Below are 25,556 nucleotides of genomic sequence, written 5' to 3'. Positions count from 1 at the left end.
TTGCAGACCCCTAGTCTAGACAGTCAGATGAGCCAAGTGTTGGCTAAAGGTCCCCATCTCACAATGCCAAGAGAAGTACTGGGCTGGCTTTGGCTGTTGTCATGTGCTGCGTAATTTAAAAATCTTTACAAGCCAGTACAAGTAAAACTCCTATTCACCTTACTTTGGAGAGGCAATATGGAAAGTAAAGTTAGGTCTGAATGTATTTTAGATGTTACCTGGACTTCTAAAGCACTGCTCGATTATATAAATGTGCATAAATCAATGTCATTTCTCAAAACTTTTAAGAGATGCAAATGCTGGCGCCCACTAAAGTACTGGCATTGTGCTTATGTCTGCAAAATTCTACAGTGCACAAAACCACGTGCTGTAGCTTTAAATGTAGTCCTACTTCAAGTAAAACCCTTCTGCCTAGTTATTTTCCAAATCTTTGAAACCAGTGTTAAAGAGTCACCAGGAATCTGTAGTTAAAGACACCAGACATATTTCTTAGCTCAGCCTTCCAGTGCCAATATGTTGGACCAATTCAGTAAAACATGCTGTAAATTATGACTGTTTTATTTGAATTAATGAGACACTTTTCCACAACGGCAGGGATTGTTACCAGGAGTTCAAAAGCCAGACCTGGGGTCTAGGTTACTATTCATACACTGGTGATGGATTCAAGTCTCACCTTTGTGCCCCGGTTTGGTGGGTCTGGTCAGGGGGGTAGGTCATGACAGAGAACAAAGCTAAAAGACCTGAAGCAGTTAAGATGACAGTTTGAATAGCCCTGGATTAAACAACCAAACAAATGCAAGCCCACTAGCTGGAGTACCGCTGGACTGGCAAGTCAGAGGTGGCCTGAGGGCTCTGGAATGTCACTGTGGATGGGGCTGATTATTTGATGTTGGTTACAATGAAGGCTAGCTCTTTTCTTCTATTTTAACTATTAGGGGATTATTCATAATGCAGATATGTTGATGAACTCTACCTCCAAGTGCAGCTTAGCAGACACGTGACTGCTGCCGCAGAGCTATTCAGGGTACGGGAGGACCTGGGCTCCCTCCCTGGACTCGGGCTGGACCACCTGGCCACGTTCTGCATCTGCAGATTTAACTGGCTGAAGCCCAGCTCTCTAAGCGTAACTGTACTTTTACTTAGAAGAATTTTGTTACAAAGCTTGATGTAATGACTTAGGGAAGAAACAGTGTGTTAGTGAAACTATCACTAAAGTCTCAAAAATCATGTTGAAATTCTAAGTTCAAAGTTAAAACATAAAAACCCACCTGATAAATTATATGACCTAAACAAAATAAAGGCACAGGACATGAAATTTCTCTTGAGTTTCAAGTATAATAGGATCACATAGCTGAAGAAAACGTCACCATTATGTATTTTTATGACAAAAAATTTACCTTTTTTTTTTTTACCGTTCTTAAATTTTTCCTTTCTTAAGCTGAAAGAAGCCCACTAGCCAAGTCTCTGGTTTTGGTATACCCCAGCAGAATGCCAGTTATAAATTCTAATTTTAAAGACACTCTTAATTTTCAAAGGACATTCATGATAGGGGCTAGTTTTCAGAAAAGGCGAATCACCATTGTAATTTGGGAACAGAAAGGTGAAAGCTTTATGGGGAGGTTCATAAAAGATGTCTTAGGAAGGATGAATGCTCTTGAACCTCTGGCTTAGGAGTGAGGTCGTAGGGCTAACGTGTCTCCTTAAAGTGAAGCATCCGACATCACAAGCCGTGTGGGAAAAGCAGCCCATGTGTTCTGAAGCCGCATCGTGAACGCACATTTTTGCGTGACACTCCTGCTTGGGCAGCCAGGCTCTACAATTAAGATCTAGCCCGTTAGATGATCACCAGGGAGAGGTCCCAGGTGTGGGGAACACTTGAGATTACATTCCACGAAAACATTAGACTGTCAAAGCTTAGGAAGGCCCTGACCGTGCACAGGTATGGGGAGGGGGTGAAGGACTGACAACAATGCTAGCACATGTCAGCATGAAATAGCTGCTGACACAGACTTAACATGTGCCGTTTTTTAAAAGGTGGTATTGAGTAACAGGCCAGCAGCCGTCCCCTCGGCACTTCAGACCTCTTTCTTCTCTCCACTTGGGTTCTTTGCTGAGTCACTTCCATCAGGCAGAGTTCCATAGGATAAGCCATTTGAATCTGGTTGTATTTTGTCCAACATTTGCTTCCCTGTGGAGATAATAATCACAAAAAATCTTCTGTGCTCTTACAGTGGAATAAATCTTAATAATTTCTCCTCTATCTAGGCCATATTTTTATTCTCTCTCTCTCTTTTTTATACTATGTGGCCACCCTCTAAGTAGAAGAGATCAATGCTGGGGAAGAAAGGCCAGTGGAACTCCATGTGTCTTGGTGTGTAATCAAGCTTCCACGTGGCTGAGCCGTCTCCCCACCCAGGTTTGCCATGCTGGGCGTGGAAACCAGGTCGGAGCAGTCAGCAGATTAACATGAAACACCCGCTCATCTGGCCTGTCTCCCCAGCGCTCCGTCTCCTTTTCCATGCTTACTCTAGTGCATGTAACAACAGAGAAGGTCTTTCATAGTGGCTTCTACAGATGTTACTGATCCTACGTGTGGTGCTTTATAAAATGAAAAATAGAGTTAAAAATAAGTCAACTTAATTTCCTATCAAAGAAAGCCTGACCACACAAGGCATCTCTAACGCACACCCTTGCTGCGAAGGCCCGTTCCTGCACTGAGTGCTTGTGGCTGATAGGACGGCTCAAGTGGGGAGGAGAACACAGAACTCACAGGGCAATATTTTCTCAGTTGTTGGGATGAAGCTTTAATGGTTTTTGCTTCAAAGGCTTGGTCCTAATGGAGCAGTGGCAGACGCTGAGAGAACATCACTGCTCCTTGTCTAGAAACCTGTGGGGCCCCCCAAAGCCCTAGCAAAGCCGGAGATTGCTGGCATGGTGAGCAGGGGCGGAGGTGAAGACACAGCTTCCGCTGTCTACCTGACGGAAGCGGGTCATTCTGGGAGAGAGTGGAGAACGGGGAAGATGATGTGTGTGAAAATGCTCAGGATGAATGAGGTAGGGGAGGAGGCTCTACGTGCGGGTGACTGCAGACGTCACCCATGGCCCCAGTGCACAGGCCAGCTGTCTTCCCAAGGAATGCTGTCCCTCCGCAGCCTCGCCTTCTGTCCTTAGCTGTCCCCTCCGGGGTCTGCTGCTGGTAGCTATTCCCACTCCTTCCCCTACCCTCTTCCAGTGTAAGGAAACCTAAGAAGGATATTTACCACATCATGCAAATCAAGAAAACAGGGGCAGTTCTTTTACATCCCAGTGTTCTGTGCAAAACTGATATTCAGACAAATGATTATTAACATTTACACCTCTGGTTTCATCATTAGTGTCCAATTTCTGACAATAAGGTTTGTTTTATATTAACAGCCCCCATCATACCAACAATTAATTTATAAGGATAAAATTTTCTGTTATAAAATTAAGGAATGTATAGCTTTACCAGGAACATTTCCAAAATCAATGTAAGACTGTGGCAGATGTTCCTTTTCTCGATTTCTTGTGACCAAAAATACACCAAGGAATGACAGAAAACACCTGTAAGAATAATGTTAATAAAGAACACAAGATTACTGAAACAGCACATGGTATTAAATAACTGAGCTCCATATTCTGCATGATGACATAAATTTCACCATTTTTTTTTCCTTCCTGTTTCTCATGGTAAGATGCCTAGAACTTGTCTTAATTACTGCAGCCAATAATATTTGTCCCCAGAACCACAACCTGGGCAGCTTCCAATAAATCTCTGCCCCAGGTTTTTACCATCTGGAGGCTAATTTGGGCTCTAAACCCTTTGGGTAGATGCTAGGTCTCATTTTCTATCCATGCATGCCCAGACCCATTACTGGCATGCAACACGAGCAAAAAATAATTTATGCTTTAATTTTCTAAGAAATTTCGTTGTCCTTGGCCATGAGAACAGTCATAGTTTCCAGACCCCAAGAAGTTTAGCCTCACCCAAAAATCTTATGAAATTGAATTTTCAAGATAGATGGGTTTTTATGTTGAAAATAGTCTGGCCTCAAGTTTGCACAGCAATGGTCATGCAGAATACCACACGAAGCAGCAGCTAAGCAGTAATGGAGTGCCAGCTGGGGCCAACGGAAAAGCCAATACGTTAGCGATATTCTGTCCAAGCTCTGCTCTCTGTTTACAAGAATGCCAGCAGCAACTGCCCCTCAAATCTCTAGGCACCCAGACACAAGAGAGGGACCAATCTTATGTTATTAGGTCCACAGGCAGTGATCTGCTCCAGTCTTGGCCTTGTATTCTCAGTGATCCTAGAGGTGTCTGTGGTTCCCTAACCTAGGGGTTCGCAAGGGTGGGGTAGGTCTGATGGAGTACGAAGAGGTGGAGTTGCTACAAGGGCCAGTGAGTGGGTTTACCTTGACTTTGGCTGGAACTGAAAATCCCCAATGTTTCAGAGCCCTCTTAAGAGAGATACTTAAATCACAAAGTCAAGGACATTGAGCCCTGGGTAGGGTGTTAAGTTGAAAAATATGTTTCTTTTAGGAACTCAGGAAACTGATGTTTCTTATATTATTTTCCAATTTTCCATGCCTCAGGTATAATGCCAAAAATCCCACATAAAAGTAATAGGATTTCACATACTTTACCTCTGAGACATTTACTCACCCAAAAAGATATATAAATACAGTGAGAAAAGCTGCACCAAGGAATTCCTGATAAAATATGATACCTATAATAGGAACAGAAGATAAAATTAATTTTAGGGTAAGAGTATTTACAATAGCTATGCACTGGTTTTCAAATTATGTTAATATATTTTTTTTTCTAAGTATAGTTACCCTTAAAATGCATATCCAGTAGTTTAGTTTAAAAATATTTGCATGCCATACTTACATTTTCAGTGATTCCAAAAGAACATAGATTTGTAGACTTTATACAACGTCAGTATCATTATTATAAAAGCACCACCACTGACAGACTTTCGCCAATAGAAATTTCTTATCCAGTCCAAGATCTGTCCCGCTGGAACATGCAAGAAAATAAAGCTCCAGTGACATTTCTCACCCACATTTTAAGCCAGGGGTCAGTAAGCCTGGCCTGAGCGTCTGGGCTTCTCACATTGCACTTACACCTCAGGCTCGCTGCTGCTCATGCCGTCAGTCTTGGCAATGCCCTGTGGCCTGTGGGTCTGGCCACATGCTCACTCAGGCACTGGAGGATGCTGTAGCGACCGACGTCATCGTCAGCGCCCTCTCCATCACCTTCTTCTGGCCTTCTGCTTTGGGTGGAGGAAAACATGGAGGTGTCATTTACTCTGAGGAGCTTTTCTTCTCTCCTTGTTGGTCTCAATGATTTCTTCTTGGTCTATGGTCCCAAAGCCTTCATAGAGTTTGTTTTTTTATTGAAGTTTAGTCAATTTACAATGTTGTTGATTTCTGGTGTACAGCACAGTGATTCAGTTGCACAGATTTTTTATATATATATGTATATATTCCTTTTTATTAAAGGCTGTTACAAAGTATTAAATAAATATAGTTCCCTATGCTATACAGTAGCACCTTGTTGTTTATCTATTTTACATAAAGTAGATTGTATCTGCAAATCTTGAACTCCCAATTTATCCCTTCCTACACCCTTTCCTCCCTGGTAACTGTTAAGTTTGCTTTCTATGTCTATGAGTCTATTTCTGTTTTGTAAATAAGTTCATTTGTGTAGACTCCACATGAGTGATATCATATGGTATTTTTCTTTCCCTTTCTGGCTTACTTAATATGACAATCTCAGGTCCATCAGTGTTGCTGCAAATGGCATTATTTTATTCCTTTTTATGGCTGAGTAATATTCCATTGTATATATACACCACAACTTCTTTATCCAGTCATCTGTTGATGGACATTTAGGTTGCTTCCATAGCTTGGCTGTTGTGAATAATGCTGCTGTGAACACTGGCAGTACCTTTTTGAATTAGTTTCCTTCATACGGTTTTAATTTAAAGATAACACTTACTTATCTCTTACCTGGAATCAAATTTTTGTAAGTGCGATGTCAGCCTTGCTACCCTGTCGACAAGTCCTAAGTGCCAGCGCTGCTTAGGTGCTGCAGATACCATGGTGAACTAGGCAGAAGCTTTCTCAGTCTGAAGCCCATCCCATCTAGAGAATAAACTTCTTACTGGATCAAGCCATGTCTCATTCTAATGAATATTTGTTGAATGAATCAACATTTCTGAAGCATTTTTCCATGTTACTACACACTTCCTTGTAGTCATTTTAATGTTTTCACGTTATTCTAGGCTAGTGCCCTATAATATTCATTTCTCTAATGGCATTTTAAATTGTTTCAAAAATTTTTTTTGCTTTAGTAAAGTATCAGTAAGGTTCTCTGTAAATATTTTTCTCAGTATTTTAGGATTTTTCACTTGAAGTGGAATTTCTGTTATACAGAGTAAGAACATTTTTTTGAATTGTAGTAAAATACACATAAAATTTACCACCCTAAACACTTTAAAGTGTACAGTTCAGCTTTGTTAAGTATACAGTCATCACTCGGTATCTGCGGGATCTGGGTGCAGGACCCTCCATGGTACCACAATCTGAGATACTCAGGTTCCTCATATAAAATGGTGTAATATAACCTACGCACATCCTCCCGGAATACTTCACATCACCTGTAGATTATAATACCTAATACAATGTAAATGCTATGTGAATAGTTGCCATCATGTGGTAAATTAAATTTCTGCTTTTTGGAATTTCTGGAATTTTGAGGGGGGAGGTATTTTCTGTCCACTGCTGGCTGTATCTGCAGATGCAGGACCATGGTTATAGAGGGCCGGGTGTATTCACATTATTGTGCAACCAATCTTCAGAACCTTTTTATCTTGTAAAACTGTACTGTACTCTTTAAATAAATCTCCTCACCCAGCCCCTGGCATTCACCATTCTACTTTCCACTTCTGTAAGTGTGACCACTCTGGATACCTCATGTAAGTGGAGTTATGCAGGGTTTGTCCTTTTGCAACTGGCTTGTTTCACTTAGCACGTCCTTGTGGTTCATCATGTTAGTGTGTATCAAACTTTCCTTGCTTTTGATGGCCAAATAATATTCCATTGTATGTGTACACTACATTTTCTTTCTCCATTCATCTATTGATTAAGGTTGCTTCTGCCATTTGGCTCTTGTGAATAATGCTGCTATGAAGCTAGGTGTACAAAATCTGTTTGAGTCCTTATTCAGTTCTTTTGGACATATACCTGGAAGCAGAATTGCTGAATCACATGTTAATTCTATGCTTAATTTTTTGAGGAACTGCCATAGTATTTCCCATAGTGGCTACAGCATTTTGCATTCCCACTAATGGTGTGCAACTGTTCCAATTTCTTCATATACCTGTTATCTTCTTGTTTTTTTCCCTTTTGCTCGCAGTCATCCTGGTGAGTGTGAAGTGGTATCTTCTTGTGGTTTTGATTTGCAGCTCCCTAATGATGAGTGGTGCCGAGATCTTTTCATGTGCTTGTTGGCTGGCCATTTGTACATCTTTGGAGAAATGTCTTAAGTCCTTTGCCCATTTTTAATTTGGCTATTTGTTTGTTTTCGAGTTGTAGGATCAAAGAGTAGAAACATTTTTAAGGCTCTTGATAACAACTGTGAAACTCAGTTCAAAAGTATAGTGCCACGGTACCCAGCTCCACAAGAGTGCCCACAACACTTTGGCCTTGTCAGCACTGGTTATTGCAACCAAAAGAACAAAACAAAAGCTTTACTAATTTAGCAGGCAAAATATGGTATCTCATTTTAATTTTAAGCTATACTTTTTGATGGGGGCAAAGAGAAGTAAGTCAGGAAGCTTCACGTCTGTTGAACACAGCAGTACCACCAGATGAGCTGTTACCACTCCCAGAAAGTCCCAAGCCTCCCTGGCTCATCACTTAATTGATGTGCTAAGTACTCAGATCAGCCCTGTTGGGCCTCCTACAAAACCCTTTTTCCAGGGGAACTACATGATTTACACGTCTTCAGCACAGTGACCTTAACTCTTACTCTGTAGGTCAAACCTATAACTGGTTTTTGCCTTGCTCTTTCTTTTCCACTAAGTCTAGAGCACACAGATGTACAATCTTTTGTTACTTCCATAAAATGCTAAAAAAAAAACCCCAAAATTAGATGTCTTGGGATATAATCTTTCCCAAAAGTAAAACTTAATTTTAAAGAGAAACAGAAGATGCATTAATTACTTTAAAAATTGCCCACTGGCAGTCACATTGTTTGCCATGAAATAAAATAGATGTGTCCACTAGGCAACAGCTATCCCTAATTACCTCCAAAGTGCATAAACTTTGCATTGGGAAATGAAGTCCCCATATCACAGGGTAGTAAAATACATCCAGTAAGCCAGCGATCTGCGGCATACCAGTACCAAACATAGGAGTGATGTCCCTGAATCGACTGTAGTTTGGTTTGGACAAGTTTCAAATTTATATGTTTTAAACAACATTGTGTCTGACGTATTTTAAACATTATTCATAAAAAGGAAAGAACTGCTGTAGTAGAAAAATAGAGACCAGAAGAGCAAAGGTAGCGGTTTCTGTTATCTGTCTGGCCTTCCCTGGAACACTGGCTTCAGTTTTGGACCCACTTGCTGAACCAGGTGGCGAGGGACAGGGAGGGAAGAGTTAATGGAACTGGGGATGCTCGGCCCAGACACAGGACACAAGAGGACCCTTCAGCTGCTTTGATTACAGAAGGGCTGGCAAGCAGAAGACTCCAGAAAGCAGAACTAAGATAAGCATCTTGAATTCACAGGGAGGCTCATTTCAGCTCTAACAGAAGGAAATACTTTCTAATAATTAGAGCTCTCCAAATCATTAGAGTGATGCAAAATGCAACTGAGCTGTCTCCAGGGGCAGAGAGCACTGAGGGTCATTCACATCAAGTAGAATAACCTGTCCCAGGAAGTGTTATGGAGGAAATTCAGGCACGCTGTGGTGTCTGATATGGAGTGGGCTACACAGTTCCTTATCACCTAAAGATGCCTGGACTTTTCTTGTTACTCTAGGAGAAACTTCACTCATGCCTGTTGTGTGGGTGAACTCACCTAAGTGTAGAGGGCCAGAACTCACCTGCGATGATGGCACTGGTTGTGAAGAAAACATGGTTCACCGGCACCACCGCCGCGGTGTTGTAGAGTTTCGTGGCTTGATTCAGGAGCCTAGAGCAGAAGGCACTTACTGAAGGTCTGTCTTTAAGAGAGACGCTCAGCAGTAAGTTAACAATAACATCAAGAAATGCATGTTCTTTAGCTACAACTACAAAGGGAAAGGAAGTGCAGTAAAAGGGCATTTCCAATCAGCAGTCATAGCTTATATGCATCTGATGTATGAGATCAGATGTCAGGTTTTACGGTCTGTTTAAACCAACAACAGTAACAATGAAAAGCAATTAATCATATTCCGAGGCCACAGAAGTTTGAGTTGGAAGCGATTCAAGCTGCTGGACCAGTATCACACTGGGGCTGATTCATGAGGATAGACTCTAGAATCTGTTAAATATCATATCTGGGGAATGGTATAGCTATCCACCGACATGCCACGTGCCAAGAAAGAAGATGGAGAAGTAGAGGAATGTTTAATGTTTCAAAAACAATGCTCAGCACTCCAGCTGCAGAGCACATGTGGGAGCTCAGCTTCCCACTCCGGCCGCCAGCCTGGCTCAGGTTCCCACAGCGGCGCTGTGCTGCCCTGTCAGGGACCAGACCTCTCCTGAAGCAGTGCATTGCGCTGACATCACCTGGGCACTTACAAAAGCACTATGGCTTGGGTCCTATTCCAGAGTAATTGGGAAAAAAAATGTGTGTGTAGAGCCCAGGTTCGCCTGTGTGTGTGTGTGTGTGCGCACACGTGTGGCTGTGTGTATACAAACATACGCATGTGGACTTGCGTGCTAGTATATATGTGCATGTATACATATATGTACAAACATCCTCAGGTCATGTAAGTGTAATGGGCAGACGGGGCTGAGAACCACCATTCCATAGTTCTGGTGTCTTCATATCATTCTGACAGGTTCAAGGACTGAAACAAGGGTGATGGAAATGTGGTTTGCCTTCAACTGTATCTGGCTTTTAAATTCATGAAGCATAGTTTAAAGATAATGATGCTAATCACTAAATTCCAAAAGATCTTATAGCAGTACTGATTAATTCAGAAGGAGAGAGAGAGATGAAACAAAACAGTAAGATTCAAGTATTAGAAACACAAGTGGTCTTATGAACAAATGAAAGTTTGTTTACAACAAATGAAACAGTGACAGAACATTGGGTTTCTCCAGTAACACACTCCTTGTAACAGGGTCCATATTCAACCCATAACAATTAGACTTTACTTCCAGCATCTAAGGAAGGAACCACTCTCTTCCAGAGTTTGGGCTCTGATTTCCTGGCTGGCACTGGGATGGTGCTTTTGGCACAGAATTTAGGGGTAAACGGAAAACTTTCTGTGGACTCCGGAGAACCTAACAGGCAAAGGCAAAACCACAATGTGAAATGGACGGGAAGTGACTGGAGCAGATGGGGGGAGGAGGGGAGAGAAAAAGAGAAATTAAAAGTGGTCCATGTCACCACTGTTAGGCCCCAAGAGAAACATAAAACAATCATTTTGCAATCCCATGGGGACAAAGAAAATTCTGGCGAAAGATGCAAAGTTTTGGGGAAAGGATTTCCCTCCCGGCCAAACGTCTGGTTTTGTCCATCTCTGGGCAATTAATGAGCATGAGCTAAGAAATGAAGGTGAAGGGTTCATGTATTTCCTATATTTAGAATGAAATCCTGGATGTGGACCTGCCCCTGTGATTTATTGCTAATGACAACCTGTGTACGATGGATATTAATTACAAGCAGAAGAGCATCAGGAAAGTATCAAAGTGCGCTTGGCTGGATTATGGCCACACTTCAGAACTCACAAAATGTGAAGGCAATGATTAGCAAAAACTTATTATTGGATGTGAAGGATAAAGCGAGGCATATGGGCTGAGGATAAGCTGTAGACCCCTCACCTTTAGAAATCAGTTGCATCTAATTTTAATTGTCATCTGAAGCCAAGAAAGATGAATGCTCAGGGAAGCACGGGAATGTTGAAAGAGTAGGGAGTACATAGGAGCTAACTTACTTGACTTGGAAAACACAAGATGCGATCATGATGATAAACATGATATAGAAGATGGGATAAGTTAGTTGCGTTTTATCCGTCACAGAAAAAGTGATCATGCCTGAGACAGCTTTTACTGAAATCACAGTCAATGAGGCTGAAAAAGAAAACATAACACACAAATAGAATACATATTTGAGACAGAACTACAAATAAAGGTCTTAACTTTACACGGTAGAGTAGCAGATACCCCTACGATGCTTTAAGAACGAAGACTGCCGGGAGAGGTGGAGGGTAAGACGTGACACTGGCCGAGCAGCGGCGGCCCGGTGGCGCTGGGCTTTCCGTTTGCTTAAATCAGTTAAAGATCTGCTGTGCGACTGGGTGCTTCTGATAATCTTGGGAGCAAGATGCTTATTTTCCATCCCTTACTGTTGAAAGGATGCGGCAGAGGTTACAATTACTAGTCGATGGGAAAGGAGAAAACAATGAAGGGAGGAGACAAGAAAAGGCAGATTGCCCGTGTGACATTAATGGGAAAATAACTATTAAACTCTACTGAAGAAGTTGAAAGCCAAATAGATGAGAAGACTGGAAAGTGAAAAGCGACTCACCCCTTGAGTTTACTAAGGGTTATACTAAGTAAACATATGAGCCCTGTTGTTAGTAAACACCTAGGAGCTTCATTAAAAAAAATTTTTTTTTTGACAAAGACATTAATAGGAAGCAGGACAGAGCTGAGTATTCTTTTCTCAGAGTGAACCTTAAATCTCAGATTTACATAAGCAATGTCCATTTTCTTTCTATGCTAAAGAGGAACCTTTCCCTATGAGAAGAAATTTTTCATTGGTTCCAAACAGCAGTGAGGAAAAAGTGACTTGATAAGGTTATGTCAACATGAAAGCAATGAAGCGTTTTCTGGAAACACCTTGTTTCTGTAGGAAGAAGAGAGTGTTTTCTTTTTGTCTTAGGTCCCTTGAGATTACTGTTGCATATGATTCTATAATTTAGCTGAAACCTACAGAAAGTTAAAAAACAATTTTTACATGAAATCAAATAACTGTAAGTCAAAGGCAATGGGAAGAAATACACCTTTGTTGCTGTTGACCTACCCGGGCATAGTATTTCTGAGCTTTATTCGTTTTAGCTTTTAAAAAGGTATTTTGTGTGTATGTGTGTATATATACATATACATGTATGTATAAAGATTATGTTTAAGATAGCAGGTGCTGGCCAACTAGAAAAGCCTTCTCTAATCTCCCTTTCCCAAAACTGAAAATATCCTTTAAGGGTACCAGGGCACACTTCCCAATCAGGCATTTTCTTTCTGTTAAAAGTCAGCATTAACAGAGGAGACCAGGTGATAAATAATTCCAACAACAACCTCCCACTGTGAGCAGAGAGGCCCTTACAGCTGGGCCCCCTTCACCTTAAATGGTTTTTGATCTGATCCTTTTACATATTTTCTACGGATTAAGAAAATAGTCATATTTTTAGCTGATCTAGAAGTTTTAAATATTTATAGACGTGTATGTCACTTGATGGTTTAAGTCTATAAGGTTAGCTCCTGAGGGACCTTGACCTCCTCCTCAACAGTTGGCTTGAAGTTAGAGCACAGCGTGGTGACGGGCTTGTGGTCTGGGCAGCCAGATTCCCAAAAGGGGTTGGTCACAGAGAGGGAGTTGAACACACTGTTCCTTTGGCCTCAGAAACTCAGGATCACATAGGTCACCTAATTCAACCACCATCTGATGTGAAGTTATACTTAAATACAAAACAAGAACAAAACTAGAATTCTAAATGAACTATCAGTTGCTATAGTTAATCATTATATTTTCAAAGCATACACAGTCTCCATCTGATTAATCACTATTTATGGTAACTCTGCAAGTTATTTCTAGGCTGGCGTTGGTCAAGTACATCTAAGTTTTTTTCTGAGGGTGGGGGAAGGTGGTTGATGAGGGCATGGGTGGAAATACCAAATTGTAATGCAGTATCATTCTAATATATATATATATTCTATTTATATATATAAATAGAAAGTACTTACAAGTGCACCCAAAAAAAAAAAAGGCTTGACGAAACTACATTAAGATACTATCAGTGCTTATCTCTAGGCACTGGGATGATGAATAACTTTTAAACTCTTTTTTTTAAACTATAAAAGTATACATGTACATTTAAGAAAATTTGGAAAATGCAGAAAAGTCTGGAAAGAGAAAATCACGTGTAACCTCAACACTCATCCCCAAATCATTTTTAACACTTCAGAATATTTCTTCTTAGTTATTTTTCTATCAAAGCATGAATATATCATAACATGTGAATCATACAGTATATACTACTTAGGAACCTGTTTTCCATTGCCATTAAGTATTTTCTATGCCAGTTAAGCATTCTTCTAAAGCATGATTTTTATCAGCTGTAAAATATGTCTTGCTGTGAATTTATGTATTTAGATTGCATCCATTTTTTGGTATTAAAAATGAAGCTGTGAGGGGGAGGGTCTAGCTCAGCAGTAGAGTGAGTGCTCAGCATGCACGAGGTCCTGGTTTCAGTCCCCAGGACCGCCACTAAAAAATAAAATAATTAATTTAAAATTATGTAAAGAAACCTAATTACCCCCTCCCCAAAGCAAAAATGAAGCTGTGATGAATATCCTTAAATATAAATCTTTGTATATCATCCTGCCAATTTCTGTAGAAAAATCACCTAAAGGGCAACTACTGTGTTGACAGCCACCATTCTTCTGAAATCTACTGGCAAACTGTCTTCTGCAAAGGACCAGACACACTCCCAACATACCATGTTACAGTGCTCAATTACATGGATCTTTATATTTTATACTGAAATATTTTATATTTTCTTGGTATCTTTCTCTGTTTTCTTAATTCTTGGCAGTAGACAAATATACTGTACTGTTTTTGCCTAACCTTATGCTGACCCGTGTTGAAAATTCAGCCCTCGCAGTATATTCCTAGTTCTTCACCAATTGCTCCTTCCGAAGTTTCCCAAGTGGCCCTCAATGTCTCCTTATTAGAGCCATAAATATTTTATTTATTAATCTGGCTGTGGCAATCCGAGTGTGCTAAGTAAGCACAGAGAAGGAACCCTAGCTTTCCTAGCTTCCTAATCAACTGAAAGGATTCTGCTGTGAGTGTTCAGATGCCTTTAAGAAGGGAGGTTGTGGGGGAGGGTATAGCTCATACTTAGCATGCATGAGGTCCTGGGTTCAATTCCCAGTACTTCCTCAAAGAATAAATGAGTAAACCTAATTACCTCCCCCTACCAAAAAAAAAAAAAAAAAAAGTAAATAAATAAATAAAAGGAGGTTGTGGCCACAGGCAAGAAGAGCCACTCACTAGCAGCCCGATCTCTTTCTTCCTGGTTGCCCTCACTTTCCATTTTTTTAGTTCCATTTTCTATATATCACACAAACAGTAACACCAATAAAACAAACAAACAAACAAAAAAAGCAGCCTCCTCTCTACTACCAGTACCTCTCATTCATTTTGTTTCCACATCACGTGTGCTTTCAGTCACAAGGAAGGTAGGTACAATGTGGTGTGTTCCTTTTCCATTTAACATGACACTAGAAATATTTTTCAAAGCTGGTACATGATTTTCATAACCATTTTTTCTTGTAAAAGTCATTAATGATCCAAGCAGCATCGGTGAGTATAAAGATCTTTTTTTTCCTCACTTACTGTAATGAGAACACTTCTGGTATTTCACCATCAGATGTGCTTCAGCTTTTGGTTTAAGAGAAAAATGATTTTCCGATTTCATGGAAACAGAGAATAGAATGGTGGTTGCCAAAGGCTGGGGGCAGGGGAAATAGAGGGTGATGTAGGTCAAAGGGTACAAATTTTCAGTTATAGGAAGAGTAAGTTCTGAGAATCTAATGTACAGCATGGTGGATATAGCTAATAAAATGGTAGAGTTAAAAAAAATAGACTTAAATTCCTGAGAATAGAGCTTAAGCGATCTCACCACACACACACACACACACACACACACACACACACACACACACACACGGGTTAACTATTAGTTATCAGGTAATGGATATGTTAATTATCTTTAGCTTGTAATCATTCTACAATGATAACAATATGTGTATCAAATCATCACGTTGTAGCCTTTAAATATATACAATTACGCTTGTCATTTCTCAATAAAAGTTTAAAAAAATGTTTTTAATACACAGGTATCTCTATGCCTCTTGTATTTCAAATTCCTTATTAGGAGTGCACATTAAACCTTTAATATGCTTTTTCAGCATCTATGAGATAATGACACATTTCCTTTTTGAGTCATTAACGTGATGAATTATATTAATGGATTTCCTAAAGGGTCAGCCTTTCATTTCCACAATTAGTTCGTTGGTAATGAATTTAAATCTTTATCTCACTATGCTCAGTTCTAGTAAAGTATACATAGTGTAACTAGAACAGACATGGTCTTTGTTCTCATGGAACTAATCTGTCAAGGAAGATGCGCTCAAAACAATTTATAAATATATAAATAGAACACATTAAGTAGAAGTGATTACAAATGTGAAAAAGAACTGGTTTCATCAAGACCACTTGGTCATGAAGTATGATGTGTCTTGCATTCCATTTGCTAATTTTTATTTGGGATTTTTACTTCAATATTTGTTAGTGAAATTAGTTCATAGTATTCTTGTGCTATTTGAGAGGAGTGTTTATACAGATTATGTAAAAAAAAAAAAAAAAGAGCAAAAGCTTTCTTCTTATGTCCTCAGGTACTCTGAACAACACCGGAATAAATCTGGTCCTCACAGAATTTAAGGCATCACCTATGAAACTCTAGGCCTGGTTCTTTTTAGGATGTAGCCTTTTAACAACTCCTCTATTTTCTCCATAGTTATTTTCCTTAAAAAAATAAGTGCTTCATTCAAGTTTTAACATTTATTTTCATTATCTGTGTATTATTTCTAATTTTCAGTACTCGATATATTTTGTCTCATGCGGATCTATTTTATTGTCTTTTAAGAACTGATGCTTGGGTTGATAAATCAACCCATTGCTTTTCTGTTTTCTAGTTCATTAATTTTTGCCTTTACTAATTGTTCCTTTCTGCCTGCCTCAGCTTTATTTCAGTGTCTTTTTTCCCCCCGAACTTCTTGAGTGTTTAACTGACTTACTTAAATTTAAAGCAATGAATTTCCTTCTGAATATAGCAGTAGTCATAAACTATACATTTAATATTAAGTGTTTTCATAATAATTTAAGAAATATAATGCTGTAATGAAATCTTGGTTTCTACTTCGGCCCAGCTGCAGTTAAGCATCTGACATTTGCAGGTGCTATGGTTTCACTGGTTTCTATTTTTGTTATTATTTTCTGTTTTTATTTCACTGTGATCTGAGAATGTGGTCTGTACTATTTCAACTTCCTGGAATTTATCAAAAATTTCTTTGTGGCCAATTATAAGATCAGCTTTTGTAAATGTTACACAGGCACTTGAAAGAAGGTATATTCTGTTTTCTGGATTTGGCGTTCAACATAGAGCTGCCGGATCAAAATTAAGCAGTTTCTCAAATTTTACCTATTTTTCTGTCTGCTTATTTCCAAGAGCTTAGAGAAGTCTCCTGTTCCTCTTATATTTCCGTTAACGTAGTTTCTGAAATAGCTGCAGCCCAGTCTACTGAGGGCCCCCTTCCCCAGCTGCCTGCTCCTTCCAAGCCCCAGTCCTGCCCTATTTAGCAACTAAATGCCAAGAGGGGCGCCTTCCAGGATCCTCTGTTGCATTTAATGCTTCTGCCTTGATTTTAATTTAGATGGTAATACCGTGACCTTCTTTAACTTTCAGTTGGAGTTACGGTGTTTTAGATAAAATTTACGTATTGAAGTCAAAATATTTCACAACCAAGGGTCAGTCGGAAAGGGTGCTATTTCAAAAACCCTTATAGAGCTGAACCAGGGCAAACTGGCTGAATCCAATTTAAGAATCGTTTTCAAAATCAACATGTGAATATTTCTGAGGTCCAGTCTGGGAATCTTCCTGTTTTACTTGGTAAATTTACCTGATTTACATTTATGATCATAGCTGGTATGTATGGTCTTAATTCTATTACCTTATTTGAAATTTCCTTTATTTTCGATATTTTTGTGTATCATGTGCATGCTTTCCCTTAGTTTTTCTCCTTCACTGGCAGTTTGGAAGAGAACAAATATAAAGTTCCTTTCCTGCTCTTTTGATCAACAGCATACCTGAATAGGTTCTAGAGTACATTTGTTTCTGTAAATAACTATCACTGATGCAAATCTTCCAATTTGAAGGAGAGAACTAGCTGATGAAATGAAGAAATGAAAGCTCCAGCACCTCATGAACACAGGGGCTGCAGCTGCCCCAACAGTCCAAGTACTATCCATTAAGTCAGAGCGAACGACACCTGACGGACGGGTCATCTCTTGGGCAAAGAAGGGGCAAAGGAAGAATTATAAATAGATTTTTAAAAAGGGAATCTTCCAAATGATTAGTGAGATCTCCTAGTGTTGATATATATGACTGTGTGTGTGTGTGTGTGTGTGTGTGAGAGAGAGAGAGACCAGAGTGGGTGGGGAGCAGTGGAGGAGGAGGAGTGGGGAGGGAGAACAGATTTCAAATGTATTGTGGGCTTATCTGAGTAGTTTTCAAATCTTACGGGTTCCTCCAGAAAAAAAGGAAATGGGTATGTAAACAATGAACAGAAGTAACGTATTTAAGAAAATCATACTGCTTACATTTATGTTTCATATTATCCACATTTTAAGTTTTTTTTTTAAATGTAAACAGGATAGGCCTCGGTAATCAATTTGTGATACAAAAGTTTCAGTTGGCCAGGTTCATTCATTTGTTCCTCTTTTATATTTTTCATTTATTTACTAAAAGTAAAAAAAATCTCCAAATTGCCAGAGAGCAAATAAAAATAGATATTTAAGAATTTTTATTTCTTGGTAATTTTAAATAACAGTTGTAGCAATGGACATACAAAACGTAGTTTGCTTCACTGAGACTCAGTTTCTTTCTAGAGATCAGAATTGAAAAGTAGAAACAATGAGAAAAAATAGGATGCTCAAATATTTTCCTTCAAACTCTTCTAGGATTTAGCATTGCTAGATTAGAGAATTAGAAACAGTTTACCCTATCAAATTCCCCAGGACATTTTTCACAGAACTAGAATAAATAATCCTAAAATTTATGTGGAGTCACAAAAGACCCAGAATTGCCAAAGCAATACTGAGGAAAAAGAGAAACTGGAGGCATAACCTTCCCAGACTTCAGACAATACTACAGAGCTACATAATCAAAACAGCATGATATGTGCAAAAGATCAGACATATGGATCAATGGAACAGAATAGAGAGCCAGAAATAAACCCACACACCTATGGTCAACTAATCTTTGACAAAGGAGACAAGACTATATGATGATAAATGACAATCTCTCTCTGGGAAAGCTGCACAGCTGCATATAAATCAATGAAATGAGGACACTCCCTCACACCATACACAAAAATGAACTCAAAATGGCTTAAAGACCAACATAAGACATGGCACTCTAAAGCCCCTAGAAGAAAATGTAAGCAAAACTTTCTCTAACATAAATCATAGCAATGTTCTCCTAGGTCAGTTTCCCAAGGCAACAGAAATAAAAGCAAAAGTAAACACATGACACCTAATCAAACTTATAAGCTTTTGCACAGGAAAGGAAACAAAATGAAGAGACAACCTATGGACTAGGAGAAAATATTTGCAAATGATGTGACTGACAAGGGCTTAATTACCAGAATACACCAATACTCATATAACTCAATATAAAAAAAAAAAACCCAATCAAAAAATTGGCAAAAGACATGAACAGACATTCCTCCACAGAAGACACACAGCCAATAAGCACATGAAAAGATGCTCAATATTGCTAATTTTCAGAGAAATATAAATCAAAACTGCAATGAGATATCACCTCACACCTGTCAGAATGGACATCATTCAAAAATCCACAAATGATAAAAGCTAGAGAGGGAGTGGAGAAGAGGGAACTCCCCTATGCTGTTGTTGGGAATGTAAATTGGTGAGGCCACTAAGGAAAACAGTATGGATATTCCTTAGACAGTTAAAAATACTTACATGATCCAGCAATTCCATTCCTGGCATGTATCTGGAGAAAACTCTAATTTGAAGATACATGCACCCTGCTGTTCATAGCAGCACTATTTACAACAGCCAATGCATGGAAGCAACTTAAATGTCTATTGACAGATGATTGGATAAAAAAGATGTGATACACACACACACACACACACACACACACACACACACACACACAAAATGGAATACTACTCAGCCATAAAAAGAATGAAATAATGCCATTTGCACCAACATGGATGGACCTAGAGATTATTATACTAAGTGAAGTAAGTCAGAGAGGGAAAGAAAAATACCATATGATATCACTTATATGTGGAATCTTTAAAAAAATTGATACAAATGAACTTATTTACAAAACAGAGACTCACAGACATAAAAAACAAACTCATGGTTACCAAAGAGAAAAAAGGGGGAGAGGTAAATTGGGAGTTTGTGATTAGCAGATACAAACTACTATATATAAAACAGATAAACAACAAGGTCCAACTGTACAGCACAGGGAACTACACTCAAATCTTGTAATAGCCTATAATGAAAAAGAATATATATATGTATAATTGAATCACTATGCTGTATACCAGAAACTAACAACATTATAAATCAACTATACTTCAATTAAAAAAATTTTTTTAAGAGAAAACAACATATCCTTACCTAGAAGTGCCACCAGGGTTAGCAGAATCACAATGTGCTTCATTCCTTTTCTTTTATGGAAATACAGGAGGATGCAGAAAATTAGTATTTCTAAAATCTAGAAATGAAAAAGATGATGAATAATGTATACATTATTCTATGCAAAGTTTTCAGAGTGTCACACTTCTCTTTTTGATTTTGCAACAATTCTCCTATGAGATTTGAGGGTGACTGGAGTTCCTAAGGACAATTTCAAGTACATGAGAACAGGATAAGCTTCAGCCATCCAGAGCCAGGGCCTATTTGGCAATGACGCCCAAATCAAGATCTCCAGTTCTGACCTCCCTGCAGCTCTAGTCTCATTTACCCAGCTGCCCACCAGACACTTCCACATGCATGTTTGATGGCATATCACACGATTACAGGTGACACTTACCCCGATTGCCCACCTTCCTTACCTGTTCCTCCTGGGCCTCCACTCGGTAGGTGGCCTTAGCACATGCCCTGTTGCACAGGGTGAAAACTCTCCCTCTCCCTCACTCCCTGCCACCCTCTCTGTCCACTGCAGGAGCTGCTAATTCTTCCCTGATTTGACTCTTGCCACCTTACAGCCCAGCCATTCCACAGCAAGAAGAATCATTTAAAAACACAACCTGGATAATGAAATATTTCATTCGTAGAGGATGTACAGGAGATACATGTAAGGTATTTACAGTAATATGACAGGTGCTCATGGGCCCTCTGCCCAACCTGAGAAACAGAACCTCTCGGTCCCTGCAAGGTCTCCCCTCCCCAGTTGCACACCCCTCCTCCTGCGACCTCTCTGGGCACCACTGCACTGCATTTTGCATTTACCATTCATTTTCTCTATGGTTTATCGCATTTCTATGTATCCCCATGTGACACTGCTTATTTTTGCATGTTTGGACTTCATACAAGTGGAATCATACTTGCTTTTTTTCACTATGCATTATGTTCATGAGACTCATTCAGGATGATACATGTAGTAAACATATAAATTAGATCTAGTCATTCCTTTGCTTAAACCTCCTATGGTTTCCTATCACATTAAGAATAAGATCCAAACTCCCTCCTGCATTACAAAGCCCCAGCAGACTGCCAGGATCGCATCATGTTGTACAATTGGCTCCTGGATGGTCCAACCTGCACCAGCCACAAATGGCCTTTTTTCTCCCACCAGTGCTTTGCAGGCCTCAAATCGCTCCTGCCTTTAGGTCTTTGCACTAACTGTTTGCCCTGCCCGGAAGGCTCTTTCCCTGAGCTACTGTTTGTACAATGGCTCCTCCTAGTCACTCAGCATTCAGGTTAAACGTCCCCTCCTCTGAGAGGTCTTCTTGAATCACTCTGATCTAACAGAGCCACCCAGTCGTCCTATCACAACCCTGAACTCAGGTGGCTCCTGTGGAGCGTTTTATTATCATCTGGCGTGTTTCCTGTTCCCACGTTTATGGGCTCTTGTCTATCTCCACACTAGCACACTCTGTGAGAACAGGGACCTGATCTGCGTCCAGGGCCCGGCACACAGTTGGTCACTCAATAATGTATAATATTTGTGGAATTAATAAATTACACCTCAAATTTAGTACGAACAACTTGCCAACAACACAGACCCAATGTCTAATAAACAGTGTTCAATAAGTATTTGAATGTCTAAAATTTTCCTCCCCTTAAGAAACTCTAGTATAATTTTGAGTTCTCAGTTTTATTTTTTATTTTTTTTCTTTTTTGAAGCCCTAAGATAACTTAAATCAAAGGGTTTTTTTTTTTTCCTCAAAGAGACAGTACCTCTGGACTGAAATCATACAGTATGAATGTTTATGTTGGATAAATAAAAGTACGAATGCTAATTTTTTTCTTAAAACTCACCAGAGTTAGGGACTTCACTACTTTCAAGACTGCATTTTACTTATGGAATCCTCTCTAAAGAAACAGAAGTCTCTACTGTTCCAACTCAAGGTTTTGCTTGTTGGCTTGTTTTTCCCTGTAGTCCTCCGTGGGCACAGAAAACAACAGGACCATATCCTTCTCATTTAAAAATCTTTTCATCTAATGTGGAAGATTAACTCATCCCTTAGCCTTTTCGTTTCCTGGTAAATTAAACCAATTGTTTTAACTTCTCCTCATAGGACTTATTTGCTAGACCTTTCGTTTAATCAAGCTGTGCTACAAAAGCTATTAAACTCCTATCTCTTTGCCTTCCCAAAAGCTACCATCAAAACAGAGCTCTCTCTCTGGGCTTGGTCTCCCCTCAACCATGGGTTGCCATTTCTCACGAGATGCAGTTACAAACAGCTCACAGCGGCACCTGGGACCACTGAATTTGTGGCTGGAGAGAAGAAAGCTCTCCCTGCACTGATGCTCCAAGCACGTTAGCTAAATCTGTCAGCGTGCCGATTATTAATTTGTGGGGGGTGGGGTGGTGAGGGTAGTTATCTGCTCTAAAAATCACGTGTGACTTTTTTTTTTTTTTTTTTGCAAATTCCATCTCTGTGGCTTCAGATAAATAAAACATGAGTTTCTATTATTCACATAATGACTGTAGTGGCCTGGGGTTCTGTCCTGGGGCCAGAGATCATGGAGCGCCTAGGAACAAAACATTCAAGCAGCATGAATTAATGTTAATTCCACCCCCTCCTCTGAAAACACCAGCACTAAAGCAGCTGTGATTTCTGCAGGTTGCTGCCACCCAGGAAGAGGCTGCTTTGCTGCGTGCTGTCTCAGAGGCCAGAAATAATAAGGGCACGGTCCGCACACTCACCACATGATTTACTTGAACTCATTCATTGCATCCTCACAGCAATCTTAGGAGGCAGGCACCATCATTATCTTCACTTTACAGAGGCGGAAACCAAGATTCAGAGGGGTTAAGTGGCACAGCTCTGGTAGGCATAAAAATGCCCTTCCCACTCCCCTCGGCTGCTCAAGATGCCCACATCCTACCTCTGGAACTTACGTTACTGTACATGGCAAAGAGGCTTTGCAGACGTGATTAAGGCTATGGACCTGAGATGGGGAGATTATCTGGGTGGGCGCGGTTTAGTCACAAGGGTCCTTTAAAAGCAGAGAACCTTCCCAGCTGTGGTCAGAGAGAGATGTAACGTGAGAAAGACCTGAGTTAAGGAATGCTGGCCGCCTCTAGACGCCGGAAAAGACAAGGAAACAGACTCCCCCAGGGGTGCTAGCAAGGAATTCAGCCCTGCCAATAACTTGATTTTAGTCCGTGAGACCCATTGTTGGACTTCTGACCTTCAAAACTGTCAGAAAATAAATTTGTGTTGTTTTAAGCCACTACTTGTGACAACTTGTTATGGAAATAATGATAAACTAATTCAGGTTTTGGTACCTGCAGTCTTTCCAGAGGAATAAAGTTTTCAGGATGAGTTTTTCTGAATTGATTCTGGGTTTTCTGGATTCGTTCTCTACTCTGATTTGATGTAAAGGCACTCACCCTTTTTTTTTCAGTGGTAAAAAGAGTTCACGGGATGATGTGACAACAGAGATACACAAAACTTCACCACTGGTAGCCCCACTTCCAGTACCAAAATCTGACCCCACATTCACCTCATTTTCTCTCACCAAGTTCTTTCTTCAAAGTACAGCCTTTGATATGGCTTCCCTGTCCAAAAGAAATGAGCTCACGAAGGTTCTCTCTAAGGTCAAGTGTGGACAAAGATCTGGTCCTTCGAGGTCAGCCTGGATTAATTCCACATGGAGAGCTATGTGGGGAATCGGGCTGGTGTGTGCACTCTGGAGGTGGACTACTGGGTTCTGAGTTCTGGCTCTGCCACTCAGTATTTATGTAACCTTGGACAAGTGACAGAACCTCCCTACCTCTGTTTCCCCGTCGGCCAACGTCTAGGGCTGCTCCGCGGGTAAAGGACAGATGGCAGAGAGAGCAGGCACAGGGCCCGGCCTGCTGGGTGGGTGCTGGCCGCCGCAACCACAGAGGCACATCTGGCGCGGACCTGCAAGTGCTGCCTACGTTCAGACAACAAAGCAAATGAACTGCATGCAGGAGACCTAGAGGCCTTAAAAATATTACACAGCTTCCTTCCTTCAGGATTTAACATCTGGCGGTGGGTGTTGAAGTGGCTTTTGCTGGAAAGGCTGACTTAATAATCGGCTTTAGGGTTGAGAATTACACCGAATCACTGGCTGGACCCCTGCTTCTGCTGATCTGACTTTTCTGTTGGGGGAAGAAAAAGCGAGCACCGTGCAGATTAGTCTGTGAAGGATTCTATGTTCACAGAAGAAGTTTCCATCTGAATAGTCTGCTGGGAAACCTGGGTGGGCAAGACAGCCCCGGTCAAGGCTGCCGAAGAACACAGAGTAACCGGGGCTCAGGGCCACACGCCGTCCTGTGGCTTCTGCAGGGACATTACTAGGTGCTACTCAATCAGAGGCCCCTGGGGAAAAGGGCCCCATGGTCAAATATGCCTGGGCGGGTGGAATGAACAGAGTTATGCCTGTCTCTTTCCTAAAGGACTTCTCGTTTCTAACATGCCAGCAGAGATGCTGAATTTCTCAGGGGGCCGTGCGTGTTTCATAGCATCTCTCCAAACTAGTATGACCTTGAAAACCCAATTGTTTGCTTTTTTGGCAAGCACCAGGTGGGACTACCCATCCGTGAATACAGGCTGGGAAAGGCTGTTTTAGTGGCCAGTAGACACCAGGCTTCTCAAATCCTTTTCCTGCCAGAAAGAGCCCCAGCTCAGAGGGGAGGCTCCTGGGCCTTGTTTTCGAGCTTCCATTTCATGTAAGCCTTCAAGGGAAAATGGGCATTGGCCTGGTACAGACAAACACTGGACACAAGGAGACGCTATTAGCTAGTCTGTAATGTGACCTTACAGTCCCCTTTTGAGATATGTAAAACGTACCCATGCTATTAATTATTTGATCAGTCCTGAAAGGTAGGTCAGGTGCTGCATTCACACTTGGTGTAATACAGAAACAGTCAGATGAATGATATTTTAAAGAATCATCTTAATTACTGCAATTATGAGGCTTTGCAGTCATGGTTTGCAGAAAAAGCACAGAGGCTGCTACGTCGAAGGATTAAATATTACTTAGATGCTTAGCAGATTTAAACCAAACTTCAATTCAAGATCTTAGCATATAATTGATAATTTCTAGTCTTCAGAGATATGACATATAAAGGGGTCAATTCCAAACTAAGGTAAACTAAGATAATATAGATCTGTTCCCCAAGAGTCTAATGCCATCAGTGTTACTCAAGTGTGACTTTACTAAATGTTTATTTTATGCTACCTTATAAATATCTGGAATTCTTTACATTTTCGGTGACATTTACTTTAAAATATATTTTCATTATTTTATAGTAATATGGGTATCTCCCAGGACTGTAAAATTCCTGCTTCAGGAATTCTCTTTCATATCCTAGTTTCTAACGAGTTGAATGAATTAGTGAATAAATGAATGACTACATTTAAGAGTTAAATTTGGAAAATGGGAAAATACAAGTAATTCCAGAATACTTTTTTTTTGGTGGAAATTTAAAGTTTAAAAAAGTAGTTTTGTTCTTTTAAATTTTTTTCTCTGGTGTTAATATAAGATACATCATCAT

At 40.1% G+C, this 25,556-nt stretch overlaps 1 protein-coding gene across 3 annotated transcripts in view; it reads right to left on the bottom strand.

The window, feature by feature from the left end:
- Positions 1-1,315: 1,315 nt before the first annotated feature.
- Positions 1,316-25,556, bottom strand: part of NIPAL2 (NIPA like domain containing 2) — a 71,767-nt gene continuing 47,526 nt past the window's right edge. For 2 of the 3 annotated variants that reach the window (XM_032467982.1, XM_032467984.1), the window contains exons 6-11: positions 19,973-20,069; positions 11,181-11,316; positions 9,138-9,226; positions 4,684-4,747; positions 3,488-3,582; positions 1,588-2,188 (exon numbers count right to left, since the gene is read on the bottom strand). In XM_032467982.1, the coding sequence (XP_032323873.1) occupies positions 2,076-2,188; positions 3,488-3,582; positions 4,684-4,747; positions 9,138-9,226; positions 11,181-11,316; positions 19,973-20,069 (594 nt within the window). In that variant the 3' untranslated portion in view covers positions 1,588-2,075. Of the gene's footprint in view, positions 2,189-3,487; positions 3,583-4,683; positions 4,748-9,137; positions 9,227-11,180; positions 11,317-19,972; positions 20,070-25,556 lie in introns of all 3 variants that reach the window. The other variant, XM_032467983.1, reaches the window with a different exon arrangement.

Source organism: Camelus ferus, chromosome 25, assembly GCF_009834535.1.
Source record: "Camelus ferus isolate YT-003-E chromosome 25, BCGSAC_Cfer_1.0, whole genome shotgun sequence".
Taxonomy (NCBI): Eukaryota; Metazoa; Chordata; class Mammalia; order Artiodactyla; family Camelidae; genus Camelus; species Camelus ferus.
The sequence above is the reverse complement of the archived record's forward strand: the minus strand, read 5'-3'. Positions and strand labels throughout refer to the sequence as shown.